Raw genomic sequence first — 25225 nt, 5'->3', positions numbered from 1 at the left:
CCCTTCCATACAGACCAATGATCTGACTTGCTTGAGCAACTGCTCTCTAATTCCAATTTCTCTGAGCCTTAGCTTGGCTGTGCAGCCTAAATTCAGCAATCCTCTGCCTTTTACTGGTTCATGTTTCAACCTTAATACGGTTTTGATATTGTTTCCTATTAATACTTAGTTTTAATAATACTGGTATTTAATGTTAGTGATTATTTAGTTTGATATTCATTAAAACTAAGGCTGTTGCGCAGTTAAAAAAATTAATCGTGCAGTTAAAAATCGTGCACAGTTAAACAATAATAGAATACCTTTTATTTATATATTTTTGGAGATTTTCTACATTTTCAAATATATTGATTTCAATTGCAACACAGAACACAAAATGTACAGTGCTCACTTTATATTTATTTTTATAACAAATTTGTACTATAAAAACCAAAAGAAATAGTATTTTTCAATTCACCTAATATAAGTACTGTAATATCATCTCTTTATCATGAAAGTTGAACTTACAGATGTAGAATTATGTACAAAAAAATAATTGCATTCAAAAATAAAACAATGTAAAACTTTAGCGCCTACAAGTCCACACAATCCTACTTCGTGTTCAGTCAGTCACTCAGACAAACAAGTTTGTTTACATTTGCAGGAGATAATGCTTCCCACTTCTTGCTTACAATGTTACCTGAAAGTGTGAACAGGTGTTCACATGGCACTGTTGTATATCACAAGATATTTACATGCCAGATGCGTTAAAGATTCATATGGCCCTTCATGCTTCAACCACCATGCTTCCATGCTAATGAAGGGTTCTGCTCGATAACGATTCAAAGCAGTGTGGACCAACGTATGTTCATTTTTATTATCATGAGTCAGATGCCACCAGCAGAAGGTAGATTTTCTTTTTTGGTTGTTTGGGTTCTGTAGTTTCCACACTGGAGTGTTGCTCTTTTAAGACTTCTCTGAAAGCATGCTCCACACCTCATCCCTCTCAGATTTTGGAAGGCACTTCAGATTTTTAAACCTTGGGTTGAGTGCTGTAGCTATCTTTAGAAATCTCACATTGGTACCTTCTTTGCATTTTGTCAAATCTGCAGTGAAAGTGTTCTTAAAATGAACAGCATGTGTTGGGTCATCATCTGAGACTGCTATAACATGAAATATGTGGCAGAATGTGGGTAAAACAGATCAGGAGACATACAATTCTTCCCCCAAAGAGTTCAGTCACAAATTTAATTAACATACTATTTTTGTGTCATCATTATTTTTGTGTGTCATCAGCATGGAAGCATCTCCTCTGGAATGGTGGCCGAAGCATGAAGTGGCATATGAATGGTCAGCATATCTGGCATATAAATACCTTGCAATGTTGGCTACAAAAATGCCATGTGAACGCCTGTTCTCACTCTCAGATGACATTGTAAATAAAAAGCCAGCAGCATTATCTCCTGTAAATGTAAACAAACTTGTTTGTCTTAGTGACTGGCTGAACAAGTAGTAGGACTGAATGGCATTGGAGGCTCTAAAGTTTTACATTGTTTTGTTTTTGAGTGAAGTTACATAACAAAAAAAAATCTACATTTGTAAATTGCATTTTCACAAGAGACTGCAGTACTGTACTTGTATGCGGTGAGTTGAATACTAGTCCTTTTGTTTATCATTTTTACAGTGCAAATATTTGTAATAAAAATAATAATATAAAGTGAGCAGTGTACACTTTGTATTCTGTGTTGTAACTGAAATCAATATATTTGAAAAAGTAGAAAAACATCCAAAAATATTTAATAAATTTCAATTGGTATTCTATTGTTTAACAGTGCGATTAAAACTGTGATTAATCATGATTAATTTTTTACTCCTGATTAACTTTGAGTTAATCGCACGAGTTAACAGCGATTAATCGACAGCCCTAATTAAAACCCAAGGGCTCAGTTTCCTTCTGTGAATAGAAAGAACATTACTCCAAAAGTGGTTTACATTAGGCACCTGAGATGTTTAAATGTCATTCCATTACCCATTCGTTAGGATAGTAATGCGGCTGTGAATTAGACAAGATTTAGCGGAGCTGTGATTCTCTTTTTGCAAGTGTCTATACAAATCAGGTCACAGCCTGCACTTTGCACTTTTGCAATAAATACGTAAAGGTCAGGAGAGCACTAAATCACCTGCAGAAAGCAATTCAAGCAATAAGTATCCTCCAGAATTTCTACAGTCCCCAGCCTTGCAGGAATTTAAAGGAACTTAGGGTCCAGATTTTCAGATGTTGCAAATTAATGGAGCTACACTGATTTACAGCAGAAGAACATTTAGCTCTAAGGCCCAGAGTCTCAAAAGGTATTTAAGCTCCTAACTTCCATTGATTTCAAGCATTTAAATACCTTTTGAGGATCTGGGCCTAGGTGTCTACTGCCTGGGGAGATATTTGCAGTTCTTCCAATAGTTCTGACATTCTCTGTTTTGTACATAACCGCATATCTCTCTTGCTGTTTTTAGGTGGATGACACCTTGGGAAACAACTAGAGCTTTGCTGAAGACCTAATCTTAGTGTGGGGGAGGGGGAAGGCAAACTAAGAGTGTTGCATGTTTCAGAGGTAGGCCAAGCACCCTGATTGTGCCACAGGAAGGGGTCAGTTAACACAGGATCAGCCTGATCTGTACCCCATTCACTTACGGGGCATTCACATTTTCCAGAAAACTCCTCAAATTGTTGGTGGCCTTTGCCCCTGAAAATGCAGGAGTAGGTTGGAGCTCTTCATCCCCAAAGCTGCCCTCTACATTTGCCAACTCTGCTACATTGATCTTCTCATAATATGCAAACAGGTTTGATGTCCTAAGTTTTTTTTGCTGATCTGGGCCAGGTTTGCCTTAGTCTCTCTGGCTATAGGTGCTCTTGTCTCCTGAAAGGATTCATAAACCAGTGAGGCTTTAGCTGGAAAGGAAGGAAAGTTCAACTTGCAGGCAAAGGAAATCCCAACTGTTTGTGCATCCTTGCTGCTGTTTCTTCAAGTGAACTGCTGAGTAGACGTTTACTTGTGTAGGCAGAGAATGAATGAAGCATCTGACCCAGGAAAACTGGAAAATTATGTTAACCCCTTTACACTTACATTCTTTGGCTCTTAGAGGATCAATCACTTTTTTGGGTAGCTTTCAGATTCAGTGTTTTTTAATCAAGTATACACAAAGCCTATGGCATGGTTCTCTACCTCGGAGCTGGTATGAATGTGTGGTTCAAATAACAGCACACTGGAATGGAAAGTTAGGAGTCCTAGCTCTGCCACATGTTGTATCACCTTGCATAAGTCAGATTGTAACCCACACACCTTCTCGGTGTGGTGTTCTGTCCCATTCTAGTGGCACTGAGACCACTTAGAAAAACGCATAAAATGAGTCTGCTCTACAGCCTTAACTAACAGCCAGCTGGCTTTTAGCTTATGCGTAAGAGACTCATGCACTAAGCTCTAGAGTTCCAAAGTTTGATCCCGCTGACCGGGGTCTGCCCGTGGACTGTGGGCATTACAATATCATGTCTGTATTCCTTATCCCCATGTTACAGATGAGGAAGATAATACTTACCTACCTTTGTAAAGTGTCTGATCTTTTGAGATGAAATGAATAATACAAGAATTAAGCACTACCATTGGTTCTGCTGAAATCGGCAGATATGCGGAACTACAAAACCATATGCTGAGTGTAAATAAAAACCAACCAATTTGCAGTCTACAGAGAGCAGATGCATTTCAAGTCCCTTCATTCTTTTACATATAAGTAACTTTACACAGAGTTTTACATATTTCAGAATAGTTCCCACTATGCAATTTATTAATTGTCCTTTTTATTTGGCTTTAAAATATTAGGCTGAAATCCACTAAGGCAATAGTAAAATAATCCAAACTGTAACATACAAATCATCAGCATATGATGAAACTACTAAATAAAATCAACAATGTGCTAATAGCATGTACTATTAGTAGCACAGTATTTTGGAATGTTGGATATACATAATAGGTACGACACTTTTGCAGAAGCGTTCTCTTTAAATTAGAAAAAAATAGCACAAGAAGCAGTTGTGGTAACACATGGGATCTCAAGTTGCCAAATGTCAATTCAATTAACAATCAGAGTTTCTCCAATCAGTCATACTCCAAGTTCTGGACTTTCTTCTTCAGTCTCAAATATTGAAGCTTCAGATGGATTTATGTGGAGCAAGGAGGACATCTTGAGGCCAGTTAGAAAAATGCAAAGCTTACAGTCCTAGATAGGTAAGGATGTGTGGAACCAGTTACTTAGTTGGTGTAAATCCCCATAGACTTCAATGGAGCTGTAAGATATGGCCCAGATATGGCTTTACTGTTCTGCAAAGCATGTGCAAAGCAAGTACAACCCTAACTAAAGTCAATAGAAATTGCATTTCTGAAATATTGCATATTCCTTACCCTCTAAGTCAATTAAAGATAGTAACACAATAATTAGTTACAAGAAAACTCATATTTGCCATACTTCTAACTTTATATTTATGACTGTACATTATTAGAGATTCTGGTCCTGGCTACTTACTTTCCAATAACAAAAAATAAGATTGAAAAAAGGTAGCATGACTTTTCTTTCTACTCCGGAATACCAGACCATAATGAAAATCAGCATTACAATATACAGATTTGTAAAAAGATCAAAAATAATTCAAATAATGTGAAAGGAATAAAATGCAAATCTACACAAAAATTAAATTTTCACAGTGCATTACATTATCCACAAATTTCAAGTATTCTTTTCATACCGTACCTCTGAAAAATTAACTCAAGATCAAATTTTGACTACTTATTCTGTTTGAGATACCTTTGTACAGCCAATTTTCATATATTTTTCTATGCACTCTCAGTTAAAACTGGAGTCTTGGGTCCATTTGAAGAACTTTCTGTTCCCTGAGTGCCATCTGCAGATTTGGAATCTTCACGCTCTTCCATATTCATATTGGCTTCTGACTCCAGTGAGGTGATATCAATAGTAATCAAATTAACTTCCTGATCTGTTTTTCCTACTTCATTGTCAATTTCAACTGTATCTTCCTGCTTGCTGTTTTTCTTTACTTGTCCATTCTGTGCAGGGTAGATGCTGCTAATAGTATCATAAAGGAACTGGTATTGTTCCTAATACAAAAAAGAAGGGATTAGTGTGGATGAAATGCCATGTGACTGAGCCAGGATGGCTGATTTTTTTTTTTTTGTCTTAAGTGTTGACAATGTGAATCTTTCCATCTTATTGAAACATTCAGCGTAAGGTGGTCTCCATGGCTGCTGGTCCACAGGACAGCACTGAGGGCATCCCTAATTCCTTGTAGATCAGGTACTATGTCACTACTTAAAATCACCCCATTCCCAAGACAATGTTGCAAAATCCATCCCTCTTGATTCACATGGCAAACTATCAAAAGTGTGTTTAAAAGAGAATCAAGCAGGTGGATTAAGTGTACAGTAGTGACTACTGTTCAGTTCTCTAATAAACCACAGCAGAGTTAGCAAATCTAGATGATTTAGATGGATTGTCAGAGAGAAGAATGCATATTGCATGCAAGTAGGAAAGCAGCTCCTTCAGAAAATAAGGAGAGCATTTTCTAACCTGCCTAAGGGAGTTAGGCATCCAACTCCCATGGAATTCAGTGGCAGATGTGCTCCTAAATCCCTTCGGCAGCTGCCAAGTTCCAGCCTAAAAAATTAATGGTTTACAAATACCATGTACTGTTGACCTTTTCAGCCTCAAGAAAGGTTTCAGAGTAGCAACCATGTTAGTCTGTATTCGCAAAAAGAAAAGGAGTGCTTGTGGCACCTTAGAGACTAACAAATTTATCTGAGCATAAGCTTTCGTGAGCTATACCTCACTTCATCAGATGCGTGGAATGCATCCGATGAAGTGAGCTGTAGCTCACGAAAGCTTATGCTCAAATAAATTTGGTAGTCTCTAAGGTGCAACAAGTACTCCTTTTCTTTTAGCCTCAAGAAACTTATTATTATAGCTGTGGATAGGTTGCAGACTAGTTCCTTCTTATCACCAATAGCTAATTCACAACTGCTGATGAATAATTAGGGATAAGATAATGATAATACATGTTTCCTATGCAGAAACAATGCCAGTGGTTATTAGAACATTCATGACTAAAGATAAGCAAATCTATTGCATTGTTTGGTTAACTCATAGGATTTACTTACAAAAGTGGGGACCATTCCCGGCCTCGCACGTCGAAGAGATTTCACTACTTGGAAGACATCTATCACATCTTCTGTTTCTGCACTTTCCAAGAGAGTCAACAAGGCGCAAAACACACCAGTTTGTTCAGATCCATTACTAGAAGATACACATTATTGGAATTCAAAAATCATCACAATTTCTCACTAGCAGTTAGGTTTATTTTAAAGATTAGTGTACTGACAACAGTCACAAAGGTTCCTATCTCTGAAATATTTCTCACTGGAATGAGATTATAGTAATCAAGAATACCATTAAGATGCAAAGAGGACATCCCATTTTTACTGTGCTAGATTATACCTAGCCCTTATGTAGTCATTCAATTGGCGGAGGAGTGGGGGTGGAGGCAAGGTAGCCTCTTCTCCCTTTTTGTAGCTGGGTAAGGATCAACCAGATTTAGGTCCTGCCCTTGGGGACTACAGAGCTACTATTATGATGGTCTCCCAGTGGTGCATGATGTTTACCAGTGGGTAGGGAGTAAGTGTAGCCATAACTCTTCCTTTTTCATTCCCCGCCCTCCCGCCCATATGCTCTCAGTGGCCAGAATTGCTGATTCATCTTACAATATGCATAAACTCCCCCCCCAGTGCAACACAAAGCCCTGAAGAGGCATTGTGCCACTGTATTGGTGCTTCACATCACTCCCAACTCAGGCCACATAAGACTTGAACCATGCTGATGTTAACAGCTAGCCATGTGCAAGATATAATGGCCAGCAAAGAAGCTAGATCCATACGTACTTCCCTATGCTAGGTTTGGTGAAATTTACACCTCCCTGAACAAGGCTGGCCTTTCCAGCTGGTGGGTGCAGCCTTACAATCCACTGTGAGCTTCACAAGGATGCCTGCCAACAAAATATTGGAAGAATGTGCTGAGCTGACCTTTCTCTGGCCATGTACCAGCCAGCACATCTACTTTTTAGATAGCTCTCGCCTTCTGCCCTGACCCATGTCTCAATGGAGGGGAGGTTGTGGCCACTTCGCAATGTTGTATGATACACAGGTGAATGTTCTGCCATGGGAGCCCTCTGCTGGGAAAAGCTGGCATAACTGTAGGGTGAATTTAGTCTCCAGGCTTTAGGAAAGTTTAGGAGCAAAGGGAAGAATTATGAAACTGCTATTGCTAAGTATAACCAAACCATAGAAATGCACTAAAATATCTGTAGCATCCAGACCCACCGGCAGTGAATGACAATTGGAATGCTCCGGCTGTATCTGCTGTCCTCAGTGACACTTTTAGCTGCAAGTTTTTGTTTGAGGTTCAGAATCATGGTGACTAAGTCTTTGGGGTTTTCAGGAAGGTCTAAGCCATTCCACCTGTGGTACTGGTACATATACACATTTCGAGTTTCTTTCCTCTGCAAAACAGAGAGAAACATAGAGTAAATTCAAGGGATAACATAATGATCCACATTATATTTATTCCATGTGAATTAAAAAAAAAATCCTGATAATCACTTAGGACTAGACTGACTGGAACTACACCTGTGCAGGGTGATAACATTGTGGGTACTCAGGCCTTATGCATCCACTACCATCCATTTAGGAGGTAGATTGGGCCTGGGTGGAGACTTGACTGAATTACCTCACAATGTGTCATAATTTGCCGTGGGACCAAACCAGCAATAACTTACTGTCTACTGGAGACAGAGAGGAGCAAGATAGGTCTCTATCCCTCATTTTACTTATGTCTGACTTTGTAATTCAGTGGTGACAGTAAGTCACATTTTAATAACTATTAAAACATTTAAAGCAAGGAACTAATAAAACATCAGCTATCAAAACACAAACAGGTTTGTTTTTGTCTTTTGGTTGTTCCTTATTTTGTTTGCCTTTTACGAAAGACTATGTTTAAAATAGAAAAACAAATGTAAAATTCCTATTTGTCATTTTTTATCTTTTACCTTCACATGTGTTACATCAAATGCACGTATGGTGTAGCTAGAAGACAGGTTGACATCTTTCATTTCAACTTCTATGCCTTCGTATCTTTGTTTTCCTTCTTCCCAATATTGTGCACAGAGTTGCTAGAAATGAAGAAATTATAAATCCCGTCCTTATTTTCATCATTGCTTTTGCTTTTCTTTCGAAATCAATTTAAAGGATGCATATACTCTATAAATATTCAGTTTCATTGTATTATAAAATACATCATTGATAAACTTTTACAGTGTAATCATAAATTCATTTCAGCACAATTTAAAATATAAGGATGGAATAAATCCTATTAGAAAACAAAATAGTTGATAGGTTGAGACACTTTCTGACAGTCACATTTTTGGTTCGGAAATTAGAATTTCATTGCAATTTAGAGATTGGAATTCTGTTCTTTTCTCTTATAAAGAGTATTGTATCATATACTTTACTTCAAAGATGACAAACTAACCTGATCTCCGTCTTTCAGCTCTGTCAACATAACAATTACTTTGACTTTTCTTTGAAAGATCATTTGCCAGAAGTCATTGATTGTTTCTGGTAGTGGCCCTTGTGTTGCAATCATTTCTTTTGGACCCCAGTAGCCCTAAAAAAGACCATTTGAACATGTGATTTATTTTTACTAATTCATCTAAAAGGCAGTTTTCATGTGTAAAGGAGTATTTACCATTTAAAGGGACTTCGGTAGCCTATGTGAAATGAGTTAATGGTCTCAGTATAGTTTCTAGAGGACAAGTATCTATTTCAAAAAACCATCATCACAAGTGGCAATAGTTCATAGTGTCACCAGAAAGGACAAAAATTAGTGGGCACTAGTTAGACTGACCCTCCATAATGAGCAGTCCTTTATCCAGGACGAAGTTGAGACACATTTATACAACCATATGGGAAAGCTTTGGTATGAGAAACTGGATATTGAGTGACGTCCCTTGCAACATCACAGAGTTGCTAAGCAAGTTAATGCAGACTGACGTATCTATTAGTAAACAGATATTTACAATCAGTAGATATGCTAACTGTATTTTTGTTTACAGAGTTCAGACAAATCCCATTCATTGCATAATCTTATAATCAGTTACATCTGCTGGTATCCAACAATGGCCCTCCAAAGATAGTATCTTTTAGATGTGACAGTGACACTAAAAGCTTGCTTTTCAGTGCTGGCCTCTGTTTTCACTAGGCCAAATTTGTATCCACAAAAAACTGTATAAAATTGACTGTAAGGGAAATTAATATATATAACTACCTGTGTGTACCTGGAATTCACATAGGTGGAGGTCTACTCATACATGTGCTGGCAAAAATATAGGTGGCACTGAAAAACCTAGCTGAAAGTCAGGTTTTAAAAGAAACTATAAAAGATAATTATTTTACCATCACTCTGTTTATTGCAACATTCACTAGACTTAGGGCTATTATGAATGAAGTATTTAACTCTTTGAGGCTGCATAGATTAGGACAGTGTAAGGTAAGAGCTCTGTCTTTCTCCCATGGGACAGCCAATATTACAGGATCTTTGTGATTCAGTCTATAAATGAACATCCAAATAAAATGCCAGATCTTGATTGTCTTACTCACGTAACTAGTACCATGCTAATGAAGTCAGTAGGACTACTGGAAAGAGTAAGATGAGCAGAAATTGGCACATAGCTATTATCAGGGACTATCAGCAGAAAGCATATTAGATACAAGTAGTTTTATCCTCTAAATACATACAGTTATGAATGATGCATTTATGTATCTGCTTGCTTCCTCACAATCACTATCCTCATCAGATGATTCCTCTGAATCATGTTCACTCTCTTGGCTTTTCTCCTCCTCATGTTTAATTGGTACTCTGTTAAAGTCATCTGAAAAAAAAAGTGTCACAACAATAGCTTGTATTGGCAGGAAGAAAGCAACCATCTCCCTTCTTAGTTTTGTTACAATGGAAAGGGAATGTAGAAAAAATGCAGTGATTCAGCAGTTATGCAATGGCATAGAGGCAGCAGACATGCCACAATGGTTGTTTGGGAAAAAAATCAAGGACTCCTCACAGTTTATATTGTAAATCATTCACTTCCTAACTTTTCTAGGATGGAGTACATATCAATACGGTAATATACTGTCCTGTTTTATCTGAAAACTTTCATACAATTAGAACAAACTGACTGCAGACATCATCACAAAACTTACATGGAATCATTTTGGAATTCCGATTTTTACTTTTATTTTCCTGTCGATTGCCAGTGTTCTGTGACCGCCATCCCCTGTACGATGGTAGCCTCTAAGAAAAGAAAACATACAAGGTCACACCATGTGCTAAACAATGCTCTGCCAGCTTTATAAAATAGTGATACTCTCAGAGACCCATCTCCTCTCTTAATAGCTCAGTCCCTCACTGCTTCATTTCATTCCATGGAAGTGCCTGGACCACAGTTTACGAACCCTTGAACCTACCACATGCAGTACCACAAGAAACCATGCAGGTGGAAACAATTTTAAAAGATTGTGCTGCTGTATTTTATGAACAATATTAACAAAAAGGGAATAAAATTGCTATTTCTTTAAGATATTTCACCACTTTAAAAGTTTTTCCAGGAACGCAAGGTTAATTTATTAAGTCAGTTATGGTACTGCCAGAGTATATATGCTACAGAAAACACATCTGTTTAATGATCTACCAACTATGGTACCCACTCTTCGTGGGCATCATAAGCAAACTGATTTTTTGTCAAATACATGGCTAGTGGTAATTTGCACCTTCACATCCACATTGCCACAAAGACATTATTGCTACAAATAAATTGATAACCCTAGGTTCAATTATTTTAAAACATTTTACATCTCTCTAAGATCCTGATCCTACAAGCTATTCTACTCAGGCAGTTGCTTGTTCTCCATCCATGTGGAAAAGCTTTAATTTTATACACACTCCTGGTTCAGCCACAGGAAATTATATATTTGTTCATTATATTTTGTCTATAGTTTCTCGTAAGGGAAAAGAAAAAAGTTATGGAACCCTAAGAGGAAGAACTGAAAAAAAGAAAAAAAATTACTATATATTTTCAGTAAGATAAAAATAATTTAAAAATACAAAATATCAATTTACAATCAGAAAAACTGGAACAGGTAAAACTCAGTCTGAATACTCCAGGGGCCAGATTCTTGTAAAATGGCCTAGCTCAGCTGAAGACAATGTCACTATGCCCATTTAGACCAGATGAGTATCTGGCCCCATCCCTATTCCCCAACAACCAAATATTGGATCTAATTCTGCCACCCTCACTTTAAGCAGATCCTTAGTCTGTTGATTTCATTTAAAATCACTAATTTACTTTGCAGAATTTGGATCTGAATTATTGGTTTATTTAAATTACTGCATGTCACTTTTTTGTTTAAAAGCAGAACAGAGAGTCGAATCAAACAGAATGCACTATTATATTTACCTGGAATTCTGCTTCCAGCAGAGAGGGGTCACTGGGAGGATCTCTTTTCTTCAGATTATTAAGATAGGTGTGCAGTTCAGAGAGAGTGACCTCTGTTTCACCAAACTGATTGTATTCCACCAGTGCTTGATGGATCAGGATGTACTGTGACTAGTGTTCCCCAATTTAAGGATGAGGTGGATTTCAAAAATTGAAAATAATAATTAGAAAGAAGAGATTTTTCAAATTGTTCTTACTATCTAAAACATATAATAATATGTATGTATTCTTATTACTGTTGCAATGTTAAACTGGCAATAGATACAGCTATTACTATGTCAATTAAACACAGTTGGCTATGTTAGTGCAACATTTAGTGCTTTTGATCAAAGGTGCCATATCAATCAAATGTAACATAGCTTAGGTTGTACAGCTAAGAATTTGGGGTGGGGTTTTCCAGAACACCCACCTAAGTTAGGAGCTCAAGTCCCATCAGTCATTTTCAATGGAACTTGTGCTCCTAAGCACTTCTGAAAATCCCATACTAAAGAAAAAAAAAGTGAATATGCATAGTTAACCCTGCCCCAGAATGTTCATATTTGGGTGCCAAAATATAATAGGCTCCTATATATTTTTGTCCCTTTTTTTTGGTTGCAATTCCAAATTTTAAGAAAATGGTTGAAATGTCAAAACTTTGGAAAATGCTGACCATCCATTCCTGCTTCATGGATGGTTTTCCTCCCTCTGTTCTTTCATAGTTTTATATTTCCCTGGATAGCTGCACTGAAAAATTATGGCCATCTTAGTTTTACCTAGGGTTGAGCTAGCTGGGCCAAGCTTTTCCTGAGGGAGATTAATAAATGAAACAAAGCAGCGAGCTCTAGAACATACCTCTACTTGAACCATGAGGCATCGTTGTCGACGGAGCTTTACAACATAACCATAAACATCCACTCTGCCTTCTACCTCTAACCCCTCCAGCATAGCGTCGATTGCAATATAGGTTCCAGTACGTCCCACACCAGCACTGACAAGTACAAAGTGATTGAGAGAGGAGGATGAATGACAGTCATGTTCTGCAAGGTGTCGCAAAGCAGTGCAAAGAGTGTGGCTTATAATAAATTAATCCACAATTCAAAAGTCTGGTAAACTTACATTTTAAATATCTTTTAAATAAATAAGGACAATATTTTCAAACTAAATAAGTGTCTGCTTTTTAAAAGTCACAAGCATCCTCAGGTCCCATTGATCTGAATAGGAGCTGTAGGCTTTTATTACCTTTGCAAATCAGGCCTCTTATTTAGGACTGTAAGTATGGAATTGCGTGCCTTACTTTAAAGCAACCAACTTTGAAAATTTTGGTCTAATTAATTATTGCTAACCTTCCCTGACTTGTTTTTCTGGGTAGCTCTGGCTGGCATTTGTTTACTATTAGACCCAAAGTGCTGGGATGATATTAGAGAGTTCCTGTAATATTTACCTGCAATGAATCACTACTGGGCCACTAAAAAAGTTGCTTAAAGCATTAACTCTGCGGCGTAATTTGAGGAGAAGATGAGGATCTTCAGGCACTCCATGGTCTGGCCAGCTAGTGAACTGAATGTGAGTCACATCTCTCCCAGGTGTCTTCTCCTTTCTCTGGACAGGGTGGGATTGTTTCATTAGTACCACACCAAAATCAAATGTAAATATACAAAATGTAGAAGAAAGCAGAAAAATATGTACAGTAGGCATCGAGTATTGCAACAGCGATTCCAGACACTGTACAGTCATGTTCTTTCCAAGGTTTCAGAAGTTGGAACATGTTCCAATTTTAATAACAAAAGAGTCGTTAAAAATAAGAGCTGTATACGTGGAACATGCCATAACTTGAAGAAAGAATATAATGACAATCCACTTTAAGATTAAGTCCAATATTATCATCATAAGAATACTCTGTTTTGTGATTATGTAGATTGTACCATGTATTCCCCACTACACTTGTAAATCATTTAGGAAGTCACCATACAGGTCTATATGCTGCCAAGGGTATTTGTTGGTTATTTTGGTTATCTGTACTTTTAACTACCTGCTGAGGTCACACAGACCCACAGAGGAATGAAGGAAGTCTAAAAACAGCAACTCAGAATAGAAGTGGGTCTGTCAAACCTGTGACAATCAATGAGGTGGCTCATTATTTCTAAGTCACTGTAGTCAAGGCTTAAAGCATACCAGGTCCCTTAGGGTCACAGACCCTGCTTTATTATGGTGTTGCCAGAACCAGGCAGGGAGAGGGGAAAATACATTTTGGTAGCTGGGGAACTATGACTGTGAATCCAAATAAGAAAAAAAATTACAATGGGGTGCACTTGGCCATTGACTACAGGATGGAGATGAATCACAAGGACGAAACAACAATATACATCTTGACTGTTTTCATTCTCTTGTTGTGAATGGAGAGTTGGGGATAGAGATCTAACAGGAGAAGAACAATGTATGATTGTCTCTCAAGAAGCACTCTGCAGTCAGCAGACTATACCATCATTGTGGCAGTCTGAATATACCATGGGACATGTTTTCACCTTGTGCTTAGTTAGATATTAACCTGAAGCCATGCGTGTTTAGGATGTAATATACTGAAATTGAATTATCTCACCCAGGCAAAGTGCTGGGATGCTACCACTGATTCATAACTGTATGCTTATCTTACATTCAAGCAATACTCTGCACTGTGACTAGCTGATATTTGATTTAGATAATGACCATTTGCGTATTTCCCAATAACTATTCAATAGGTGAATCTCCAAATAGGAGATATAGCCAGTTTTGGTTGGCTGTATTCCTGGACGTGACATAATCTTGAATTCCTGGAGATTCCAGGACAATCCTGGAGGGCTGGCAACCCTAGGAAAACTGACTGAGAGCCCCAGGTAGCCAATCAGAGCATAGAATTTGCAAAATTATTATACAGTTGCTCCTACTAGATTACGAGCTCTAATAATGTGGGTTTGGAAGTTTCATAAGGATGTCTGAGTTGATGGTTTTCCCCCATTCTTAGCCTACATAAAAATCAGCTGATATTTTACTATACTTTGAATGATCAGCTGTGACAGCAGTCACCATGTATTTTAATTTTAATTTTTTTGTTAATATGATCTTACAGCCAAGCAAACAAGCACCAAACAAATTGATACATAAAAAAAACTTCACATTATTTCTGACCTGCAACACTCTAGCTATTGTAATTTGGAGTCTCTCCTATGCATGACGCCACAGAGTTTTATTAATACTTAAATCTTAAGGGGCTGGGTATGGCCACCTTACTCACAGTAAGTGGTAACTACTTAGGCTTAATGGGACTAGTCCCAGAGTAAGCTTCTACTCGATGTGAGGAAAGGTAGCAGAACTGGGGCCTAAAGATGCAAACATGGGAGCAAGATGGGTCTGGGCGGGTGTTGTACCATTTATGTTTCAAGATGACCTAAACCTCCAGCACATTATTCCTTAAATCTAACAATAAAGAATAAATGGTGCCCTGACTAACACTCTAGGTATCCCACTGAAATAAAGTTGCAAGGAATAAAGGGGCAAAATTTATCCCTAAAGGGTAAATTCTGCACTCTGTTACACTCTAGCAACTAGTTGTGCTTCACTGGTATAACTGAGATTGGTAATTGGCCTACAAATCTTGAAAACCCCATATTGACCACTGATAGCTCTAAAACACAGTTTATAAATACAATAGAGGTTACCGTAAACTGTAATTGTTCCCCAGTAAAGTTCAGACAAGGATAGGCAATACAGTTCTACGAGCCACATATCAAGGTTCCTTCCCCACTCTGAACTCTAGGGTACAGATGTGGGGACCTACATGAAAACTTCCTAAGCTTACTTTTACCAGTTTAGGTTAAAACTTCCCCAAGGTGCAGACTATTTTACCTTTTGCCCTTGGACTTTCGCTGAATGAATTTACTAGGGGGAAATAATATTTAATGTGGTGGTCTCAGTGTTAATTTAAACATAGAATAATATATGTTCATAAACCAATAACAAGTTTTCTTAATTTAAAAAGAGTAAATCTCTGACAAAACCACAGTATATTGCATACAATTTATCCAGCCTTGTCAGTAGGCTTATCGAACAGAAAGTTACTGGTGTTCCTGAGAATACAGTGCCCACAGTAATGAGGGAAATCCTAGTGATGAGATAAGTTTCCAATTCATATTTGCCCTATGAAATTACACACCATCTACTAGGTGTTCTCTCAAGCTCTATGTTGCTTGGTAGAAACAGGGGGAAATGGTAACTGTCACTGTTGTCCTGGCAGAATCTCTGATAACAGTCTCTTTATACCAACTATACAGACCAATTCAAATTATTCTCACATTAATAAGCCAACTCACATTTGTAATATGCAGTTTCTGAATAATGTAGTCAGGACATATTTTACTTTCATTGCTCTTCACAACAATGTCCCCAAAAGTTGCAGTGCTATTTTCTGTGGTCGGCCAGTATTGGGCACATTTGTTCTATGAAAATACAATAACTGATTAGAAGTATGATATCAATGTGACTGAAATAACTGATTAGAAGTATGATATCAATGTGACAGTGAAATTAGGTTCTGAAGAAAACTTGAAATAAAATAAAATCAACACCAGATAAAATACATAACCAATACTTCAGTACAATTTCAGTTTCCAATAAATACTGTAGTTAATCCTTTAACGAGATTACCACTGCTTTAGTTAAACATTCGAAAAAACCCAAAGATCCAGATTCTGGCCTCATGCACAAAGCATGAAGGTTCTGCCCATCGAATTTACATAGAGAACAAGATCGGAAGGAATTCTATCCTCCAACCAAACTGCAGGGGCAAAACAGCTGCACAGTCCATGCACAGTCATTGTCACTGCCTGAAGGCTACAGTAAAGATTGCAGCTCACTCTGTGACTCCTACTTATATTTTTAGTCAGTGAATATACATAACTGCAGATGCAACAGTCATGTCCCACCCCCTCGCAATTCATGCCCAAATTCCCTTCCACTCCTGTTAACAGTGTGGCTATGCTGTAAACATGTCCACTGCCAGCCAGCTCTTCTCCTTAAAACGATCAGAATATCAATACTCTTATCTGCATCTGAAACATGTGGCCCTACCAAATGGTGAGCACTCTCCTAATCGCTGCTTCCAAGTTTGGTTTCAGAAGTAGGAAAGGGAGGGCACAAAACAAACTGGCAGAGAACTGTGTAAGCATTGCCAAGACATTAGGACAGGATGCTGGGGGGAGAGGAGGAAAGTCCCAAATACAAAATATCCCCTCTTTCACTGAGAGTTGTGACAGGTCTGCAAGGATGTGGGGGAGGGAGAGAGATTTTAGTGCAGCTCAGCAAATTCTAACTTAGGGAGTTTTGGGGCAAGTTATACCCTCCTATGGGTTTATCTGCAAGAAGGTAGAATGTAGTTCCCTATTTCTTAGGGCAGTGCGTCAGATGATATTATTGAGAATGCTGCTGATCAAATAGTCTAAAGGCAGAACCATGTAGGCTTGTTAATGTTATTCAATTTCTGAGATTCTATCACAAATAGAGAGTAAAAACAAGAATGAACAAGGATTCAAAAGAAATATTTGAATGCAGAGAAAACATTTAAAGGAAAAAAGAAAAGCATAATTCACCACGGCAGAGCAACCTCCTGTATACCGCAGCTAAAGGATTAATGTGTGTGTGTGTGTGTGTGTGTGTGTGTGTGTGTGTGTGTATATGTCACCCTCACCCTATTATTTTCTTCACAGCGAGTCACCATAACAATAATTGTTGCCTTCTGTTCCCAGATCATTCTCCAGAAATCATCAGTGGTCTCATCCTTGGGACCTAGAAGATAAGGTATTTGATAAGAGCTCCCTTCTCAAAAATTAGGAAAAACAGAAAAACTAGAACATAGTTACCATACCTATTATGGCTCAGAAACCATCCAAAGGTCATGCAATACTCGCCATAGACTGAATGACTTAATTACGATTCCACCATCTTAGTCTACATAATTTTAAAACTTTATTAGTGTGTAGCTGAGAAGGGCAAAAATTCTCCAGTGTAAAAATAAAGCAAATACTTATAGCCAATATTTTGCACTCCTCAAATTCCCTTCTTTGGTTGGCCATAACTCCCCAAACCCAAACAGTCTAGCACTGCTTTATTTATTAAATTCCACATATGCTGACCATCCAATTTTGTTTAAATATATTAATACTGTTTGACTCCACTACTTTGATTTCAGGATAATTGGGTGAAGAATGCAATAAAAAATAAAGTAAAAATTTACCTTGTGCAGCAATGTACTTCCTTGGTTCTTTGAAACCCTGTTTTAAAAATATACATCATTACTAAGCATTTAAAAATAGCAGATGAAGATTGTGAAAAGATTTGTCACTTCAGAAATCTACGTATTTAACATGCACAATAATATGGACACCAATCCAATAGTACCAACACAGCGTAAAGATAGAACTAAAGAAGTGGAAACAATTAGTTCTAGAAGAGTCAATCAAATGCATTTGGTGCCTGAAATGGGACACGTATTTTTTTCATTTGTGCCTCAAAAATTTTACTGAGAAAAGTCACTTACGTCAATATGGCTTGCATTTATATAGTCTGATCCTAGGTCTCCGTTTATCTCTGAGAGTTCAACTCGGTTATAATCATCTGTTTAGATAATTTAAAACAAAGTAATGGAATAATTAACCAAATTGCCTCAATATATTGATATAAGCGAAAACAATGAAATATTTACACAATGTATGGAATTCGCATTCACTACTTACAAGGGAGAATGTCAATGTAACGGTTTTTGTTTTGGTTGTAGTTTTTGCGTGCTTCCTTTATTGAGAACTTAGAGAAAACTCTGGGAATGCTCTGTAAAATATAATGCTTCTTTTATTCATAAAACACATTTTAGATAACTTCAACTAGCAACAAAATTCACATACTTGTTAATTAGTTCTTAATGACAGTTGGAAGATAACATTCTGTTATTCACAATATTATGATTGATACTGATTAGCTTTTTGAACAAATATGATTAATATATTTAACATATAATCAAAAGATGCCTCTCGCTTTCTCAAAAGACTAATAAAGAAGCTCCACTTCTCCACTGGATTCTAGTCTGAACAGAAATTAATAAAACTGCTCTGAAATGCAGCATAAAGGGGCCCTGGTCCTTGACTGGGGCTCCTATAAACTACCACAAAACAAATAATAATAATAACACACTTCTAAATTCAACTCATAAAAGTAAAATCTTTAGAAACTGAGGAATCCTAAAGTCCACAGCAGTTGTGACCACTTGGCTCAGCTTAAGGTTTGTCTACACTTTGAGCAGGGGGTGTAATTCTGAGCTTGAGAAGACATACCAGTGCTAGCTCTGATCAAACTAGCACACTAAAAATAGAATGTAGCCATGGGACTACAAGCAGCTAGATTTCCTGAGTACACACCCATCTGAGATGGTAGGCATATATTGGCTCTGCCTGATTCAGAGCCAGGTCTCTAAGATTAGTGCCTTATCCACCAGCCTGTTGGCTATTCTCAGATGGGGGTGGGGGTTCTTAATCTTAGATGTTTTGTAACACAAAACAAAGGGGTTGGTTATTGAATGTGACAGATTATTTTTAATCACATGATCTATAATATCTGGTTTTGGATTTGTGTTACATTTCTGACTAGGCACAAACCTGAAATTCATCAAGGAAAAGTCTTCCTTCATCAGCAATCTTTCTCTTGTAGGTTTCCAACAACATTTCTGCAGGAATTGGCTCTACGTTCATCAGTTGTTTTTCGTCATCTTTAAATATAGAGACATATATTTTATATTTATTTGTATTGGTTTTTAAAATGTACATAAAATCTCAGTAAATACATTCATTAAACAGTAAGATTAGCTAATGAGAACAGAACAGTCAATCAAACTAAGTCATATATGTTTATAGCACCAAGTCACACCCCATCATATGTGAGTAAACAGAGCCCCCAAAGCAACTGAACTTCTCCAGTGGGGGACAGGTCAAAGAAACACTGCACACAGGGACTGTGTTCATTTCCGGGCACCGCACTTTAGAAAAGATGTGGACAAACTGATGAGAGTCCAGAGGAGAACAACAAAAATAATAAAAGATCTAGACAATCTGATCTATGAGGAAAGGTTAAAAAATGGTGTAGATTTAGTCTTGAGATAAGAAGATGGAGGGGAGACCTGATAATAGTCTTCAAATATATTCAGGGCTGTTATAAAGAGGACTGTGATCAATTTTTCTCCATGTCCACTGAAGGTAGGACAAGAAGTAATGGGCTTAATCTGCAGCAAGGTATATTGAGGTTAGATACTAGGAAAATCTTTCTAACTATAAGAGTAGTTAAGCTCTGGAATAGGCTTCCAAGGGAGATTCCATCAATGGAGGTTTTTAAAAGCAGATTGGACAAACATCTGTCAGGGATGGTCTAGCTTTACTTGGTCCTGCCACAGTGCAGGGGGCTGAACTTGATGATTTCCTGAGGTCACTCCCAGCCCTACATTTCTATTATTCTAAGAGTTCTGCACCTCCTGAGTACAGAGGAGTAGCATGCTGAGTGCACAGAGGTGACTTGGGAAAGTGGTGAGTGTGGCCAGTAAGGCCATAGCAACATCTGAACCTGGCACAAGACACTTCAACCCAAACAGGGACAATGTCAGAAACTAATGTGAAAATCATTCTAAGTTTTCCCTGAGTTATTATTGTTAATTACAATGTTAAGTCCTTGTGCATTTTGATTCCAATTTAAATTAAATGTTTTTGCTATTCCATACAGAAACAGGACAAATGGATGTAATTGTGAAAGTGCCATCTTCCAATTAGTATAATTAATTTTATAACCAGAAATACACGTATATTCTTTCAATATGTCCATAGAAAAGTGAATTCTGGTTTCTTTTAAATCGATAATAAAATAATATCAGCTGCACAGAAAACAGCAAAACGTGTACAATGGGAACTCTGGTATAATTTTTTCATATTATTACTTCTCTACAAGAAATTACTTAGGGTGCTAGATCTGAAGGAAACAGGAAGAGCAAGGAGTATGCAAAAATGGGCAACTTTGTCAAGTTACCCTTTGTAAATTAAAAAATGGAACTGAAAACATTAGTTCATGCAAGAAATTTCCCAAAATTTATTATAGATAATCCCAGTCAACACAGTTGAACTACTTTTCACTATCTAATGAGAACAACTTCCCATACTAAATGGAGCAATCTCCTGACATATCTGTTTATAAACTCTTTGACCCTGGTATAAAAACTATTTGTTCCCAGTGAATTAATTTGGGATTAGTTGGTACTGTCTGCCAAACCAATCACGGGCTCTTCCTTTCCCATTTTTCAGGGGGATAAGGAATTGCTGGTAAACTCAGGGTGTGCAAGGTACTAGGCACAGATTTGAGGCACCTCTTGTTTATACTCAATTCTTGGATCATGTAAAGGTCTACGTGGGTGAGTTCACTTCAGAGATGAATCTCATGAAGTATTCTGAAGCCCCTTTCTGTATTCTGTTATGGCCATTGTTTGAGATACAGAAATAGTTTTACTGACAAGATAATAAATATTAGATTTTCCCAACATTTAATAAAGTTACAGTCATTCACTTAAATAACATATATAGATTATTCACTGACCTCTACCTTTGGCATGGGCAAGGTTTGATTGTGTTAATATCTAATTTGTGTAAATTAATTAGACTTTAGCCATCTAAAATATAGATGGCTCTGAGCTGGAATAAGACATTTGGCTAATATCTTATTTCCACTTACTAAACATATCTTATATGGAAAATGTACTTACCCCTCTTAACAAGCACCACATCTTCACCTGAATTGCTGTAAAAAGCATGAGTGTTTGTTAAGGCTTTGACTAATGTAATATATGTATGACAATGAATTAAAGGATACAATTAATTAAATAAAGGTAGAGTCTTATAGGAATTGGGGAGTGGGAAGGAGTGCTAAGAGATTTCAAACCAGGTCAAATTCCTTTTATGACACTTCGTTGCCCAACAGAGGCAGCCAGGGATTCCTATATCAGATGGGAGTCCCCTAGTGCTCCCAAGATCAGAGGAGGTGTAAGAGCAAATTATAACTACACTTGCCTCCCCATCTTTAGCCAAGCTGAGCATGAGCTTGGCACAGCTGAGGACTGAGACCTCAGTTTTAGAACACTACTGCCATTTCATATGTGGAACTCTGGCTAGTGCCCTCTGATTTTCCATTATGTATCTGCGGCCAAACTTTTGCATGAAACCCCAGATCCCTTAACACTGTTCTGAAATCTTCTGTTTTAGCATAGATCATGAAGAAAAGTCTGTATAGCACCTTGATCACTCTGCATGCTATAGAAAGCCAGATACAACCTAATGTTCATATAAAAAAAAATATAAACAGTGGATACTTATTTCTCATGGTTTGGCAAAAATTCTGCTTATAGAAAACCTTTATAGAGTCATAAAGGCCAGAAGGGATCATTAGATCATCTAGTCTGACCTCCTGTATAACAGAGGCCATAGAATTGAATCCAGATACTCCTATAGTGAGCCCAGTAAGTTGTGTTTGATTAATCCAGAGATATTCATTTTTATTCAAGGGTATTCTCACAGACTTAATGTGCTGGCTCAATGAGTTGCCTTCCTGATGCAGGGAAAGAATGAAGCTGTTTGTACCAGCTGTACCAACAGCAGAAGGGGGGCTGATTTTGAGCACATTTATTTGTGAATTATCTGACAGCTCTTTGATAACTTGAATAACATTAAATCATAAAAAGAAAAGGAGTATTTGTGGCACCTTAGAGACTAACAAATTTCTTAGAGCATAAGCTTTCGTGAGCTACAGCTCACTTCATCGGATGCAATTGGTGGAAAATACAGAGGGGAGATTGATATACCCACACAGAGAACATGAAACAATGGGTTTATCATACACACTGTAAGGAGAGTGATCACTTAAGATAAGCCATCACCAGCAGCAGGGGGGGGAAAGGAGGAAAACCTTTCATGGTGACAAGAAAGGTAGGCTATTTCCAGCAGTTAACAAGAATATCTGAGGAACAGTGGGTGGTGGGGTGGGGGGGAGAAATAGTTTTACTTTGTGTAATGACTCCTCCATTCCCAGTCTCTATTCAAGCCTAAGTTAATTGTATCCAGTTTGCAAATTAATTCCAATTCAGCAGTCTCTCGTTGGAGTCTGTTTTTGAAGCTTTTTTGTTGAAGGATAGCCACTCTTAGGTCTGTAATCGAGTGACCAGAGAGATGGAAGTGTTCTCCAACTGGTTTTTGAATGTTATAATTCTTGACGTCTGATTTGTGTCCATTCATTCTTTTACGTAGAGACTGTCCAGTTTGACCAATGTACATGGCAGAGGGGCATTGCTGGCAGATGATGGCATATATCACATTGGTAGATGCGCAGGTGAACGAGCCTCTGATAGTGTGGCTGATGTGATTAGGCCCTATGATGATGTCCCCTGAATAGATATGTGGACAGAGTTGGCAACGGGCTTTGTTGCAAGGATAGGTTCCTGGGTTAGTGGTTCTGTTGTGTGGTGTGTGGTTGCTGGTGAGTATTTGCTTCAGATTGGAGGGCTGTCTGTAAGCAAGGACTGGCCTGTCTCCCAAGATCTGTGAGAGTGATGGGTCATCCTTCAGGATAGGTTGTAGATCCTTGATGATGCGTTGGAGAGGTTTTAGTTGGGGGCTGAAGGTGATGATTAGTGGCGTTCTGTTATTTTCTTTGTTGGGCCTGTCCTGTAGTAGGTGACTTCTGGGTACTCTTCTGGCTCTGTCAATCTGTATCTTCACTTCAGCAGGTGGGTATTGTAGTTGTAGGAATGCATGATAGAGATCTTGTAGGTGTTTGTCTCTGTCTGAGGGGTTGGAGCAAATGTGGTTATATCGTAGAGCTTGGCTGTAGAAAACGGATCGTGTGGTATGATCTGGATGAAAGCTAGAGGCATGTAGGTAGGAATAGCGGTCAGTAGGTTTCCGATATAGGGTGGTGTTTATGTGACCATCGCTTATTAGCACCGTAGTGTCCAGGAAGTGGATCTCTTGTGTGGACTGGTCCAGGCTGAGGTTGATGGTGGGATGGAAATTGTTGAAATCATGGTGGAATTCCTCAAGGGCTTCTTTTCCATGGGTCCAGATGATGAAGATGTCATCAATGTAGCGCAAGTAGAGTAGGGGCATTAGGAGACGAGAGCTGAGGAAGAGTTGCTCCAAGTCAGCCATAAAAATGTTGGCATTCTGTGGGGCCATGCGGGTACCCATCGCAGTGCCGCTGATTTGAAGGTATACATCGTCCCCAAATGTGAAATAGTTATGGGTGAGGACAAAGTCACAAAGTTCAGCCACCAGGTTAGCCGTGACATTATCGGGGATACTGTTCCTGACGACTTGTAGTCCATCTTTGTGTGGAATGTTGGTGTAGAGGGCTTCTACATCCATAGTGGCTAGGATGGTGTTTTTAGGAAGATCACCAATGGACTGTTGTTTCCTCAGGAAGTCAGGGGTGTCTCGAAGATAACTGGGAGTGCTGGTAACATAGGGCCTGAGGAGGGAGTCTACATAGCCAGACAATCCTGCTGTCAGGGTGCCAATGCCTGAGATGATGGGGCGTCCAGGATTTCCAGGTTTATGGATCTTGAGTAGCAGATAGAATACCTCAGGTCGGGGTTCTAGGGGTGTGTCTGTGCGGATTTGTTCTTGTATTTTTTCAGGGAGTTTCTTGAGCAAATGCTGTAGTTTTTTTTGGTAACTCTCAGTGGGATCAGAGGGTAATGGCTTGTAGAAAGTGGTGTTGGAGAGCTGCCTAGTAGCATCTTGTTCATACTCCGACCTATTCATGATGACCACAGCACCTCCTTTGTCAGCCTTTTTGATTATGATGTCAGAGTTGTTTCTGAGACTGTGGATGGCATTGTGTTCTGCATGGCTGAGGTTATGGGGCAAGCGATGCTGCTTTTCCACAATTTCAGCTCGTGCACGTCGGCGGAAGCACTCTATGTAGAAGTTCAGGCTGCTGTTTCGACCTTCAGGAGGAGTCCACCCAGAATCCTTCTTTTTGTAGTATTGGCAGGAAGGTCTCTGTGGGTTAATATGTTGGTCAGAGGTGTGTTGGAAATATTCCTTGAGTCGGAGACGTCGAAAATAGGTCACCACAGAACTGCATCATGTTCGTGGGGGTGGAGGGGCAAAAGGAGAGGCCTCGAGATAGGACAGATTCTTCTGCTGGGCTAAGAGTATAGTTGCATAGATTAACAATATTGCTGGGTGGGTTACGGGAACCACTGTTGTGGCTCCTTGTGGCATGTAGTAGTTTAGATAGCTTAGTGTCCTTTTTCTAAGTGTGCGTAGTAAATGGCTTGTCTAGTTTTTGTAAAGTCCAGCCACGAGGAAGTTTGTGTGGAAGGTTGGTTCTTTATGAAAGTATCCAGTTTTGAGAGCTCATTCTTAATCTTTCCCTGTTTGCTGTAGAGCATGTTGATCAGGTGGTTCCGCAGTTTCTTTGAGAGTGTGTGGCACAAGCTGTCAGCATAGTCTGTGTGGTATGTAGTATGTAGATTGTAATGGATTTTTTACCTTCAGTCCTTTCGGTATGATG

General features: G+C 38.4%; 1 protein-coding gene across 14 annotated transcripts in view; it reads right to left on the bottom strand.

The window, feature by feature from the left end:
- Positions 1-3803: 3803 nt before the first annotated feature.
- PTPRC (protein tyrosine phosphatase receptor type C) overlaps positions 3804-25225 on the bottom strand; it is a 170929-nt gene continuing 149507 nt past the window's right edge. For 11 of the 14 annotated variants that reach the window (XM_043491172.1, XM_038414717.2, XM_043491173.1 and 8 more), the window contains 17 exons: positions 21420-21454; positions 19282-19391; positions 18370-18460; positions 18174-18250; positions 17871-17907; positions 17325-17422; positions 15952-16077; positions 13050-13207; positions 12461-12596; positions 11591-11740; positions 10338-10428; positions 9879-10012; positions 8614-8748; positions 8132-8254; positions 7407-7585; positions 6192-6327; positions 3804-5135 (listed from right to left, as the gene is read on the bottom strand). In XM_043491172.1, the coding sequence (XP_043347107.1) occupies positions 4854-5135; positions 6192-6327; positions 7407-7585; positions 8132-8254; positions 8614-8748; positions 9879-10012; positions 10338-10428; positions 11591-11740; positions 12461-12596; positions 13050-13207; positions 15952-16077; positions 17325-17422; positions 17871-17907; positions 18174-18250; positions 18370-18460; positions 19282-19391; positions 21420-21454 (2098 nt within the window). In that variant the 3' untranslated portion in view covers positions 3804-4853. Of the gene's footprint in view, positions 5741-5976; positions 6328-7406; positions 7586-8131; positions 8255-8613; positions 8749-9878; positions 10013-10337; positions 10429-11590; positions 11741-12460; positions 12597-13049; positions 13208-15951; positions 16078-17324; positions 17423-17870; positions 17908-18173; positions 18251-18369; positions 18461-19281; positions 19392-21419; positions 21455-25225 lie in introns of all 14 variants that reach the window. The other 3 variants (XR_006273880.1, XR_006273881.1, XR_006273882.1) reach the window with 1 other exon arrangement.

Source organism: Dermochelys coriacea, chromosome 8 (assembly GCF_009764565.3).
Source record: "Dermochelys coriacea isolate rDerCor1 chromosome 8, rDerCor1.pri.v4, whole genome shotgun sequence".
Lineage (NCBI taxonomy): Eukaryota > Metazoa > Chordata > Testudines > Dermochelyidae > Dermochelys > Dermochelys coriacea.
Note: the sequence above shows the minus strand (reverse complement) of the source record. Positions and strands in the feature narration are given on the sequence as shown.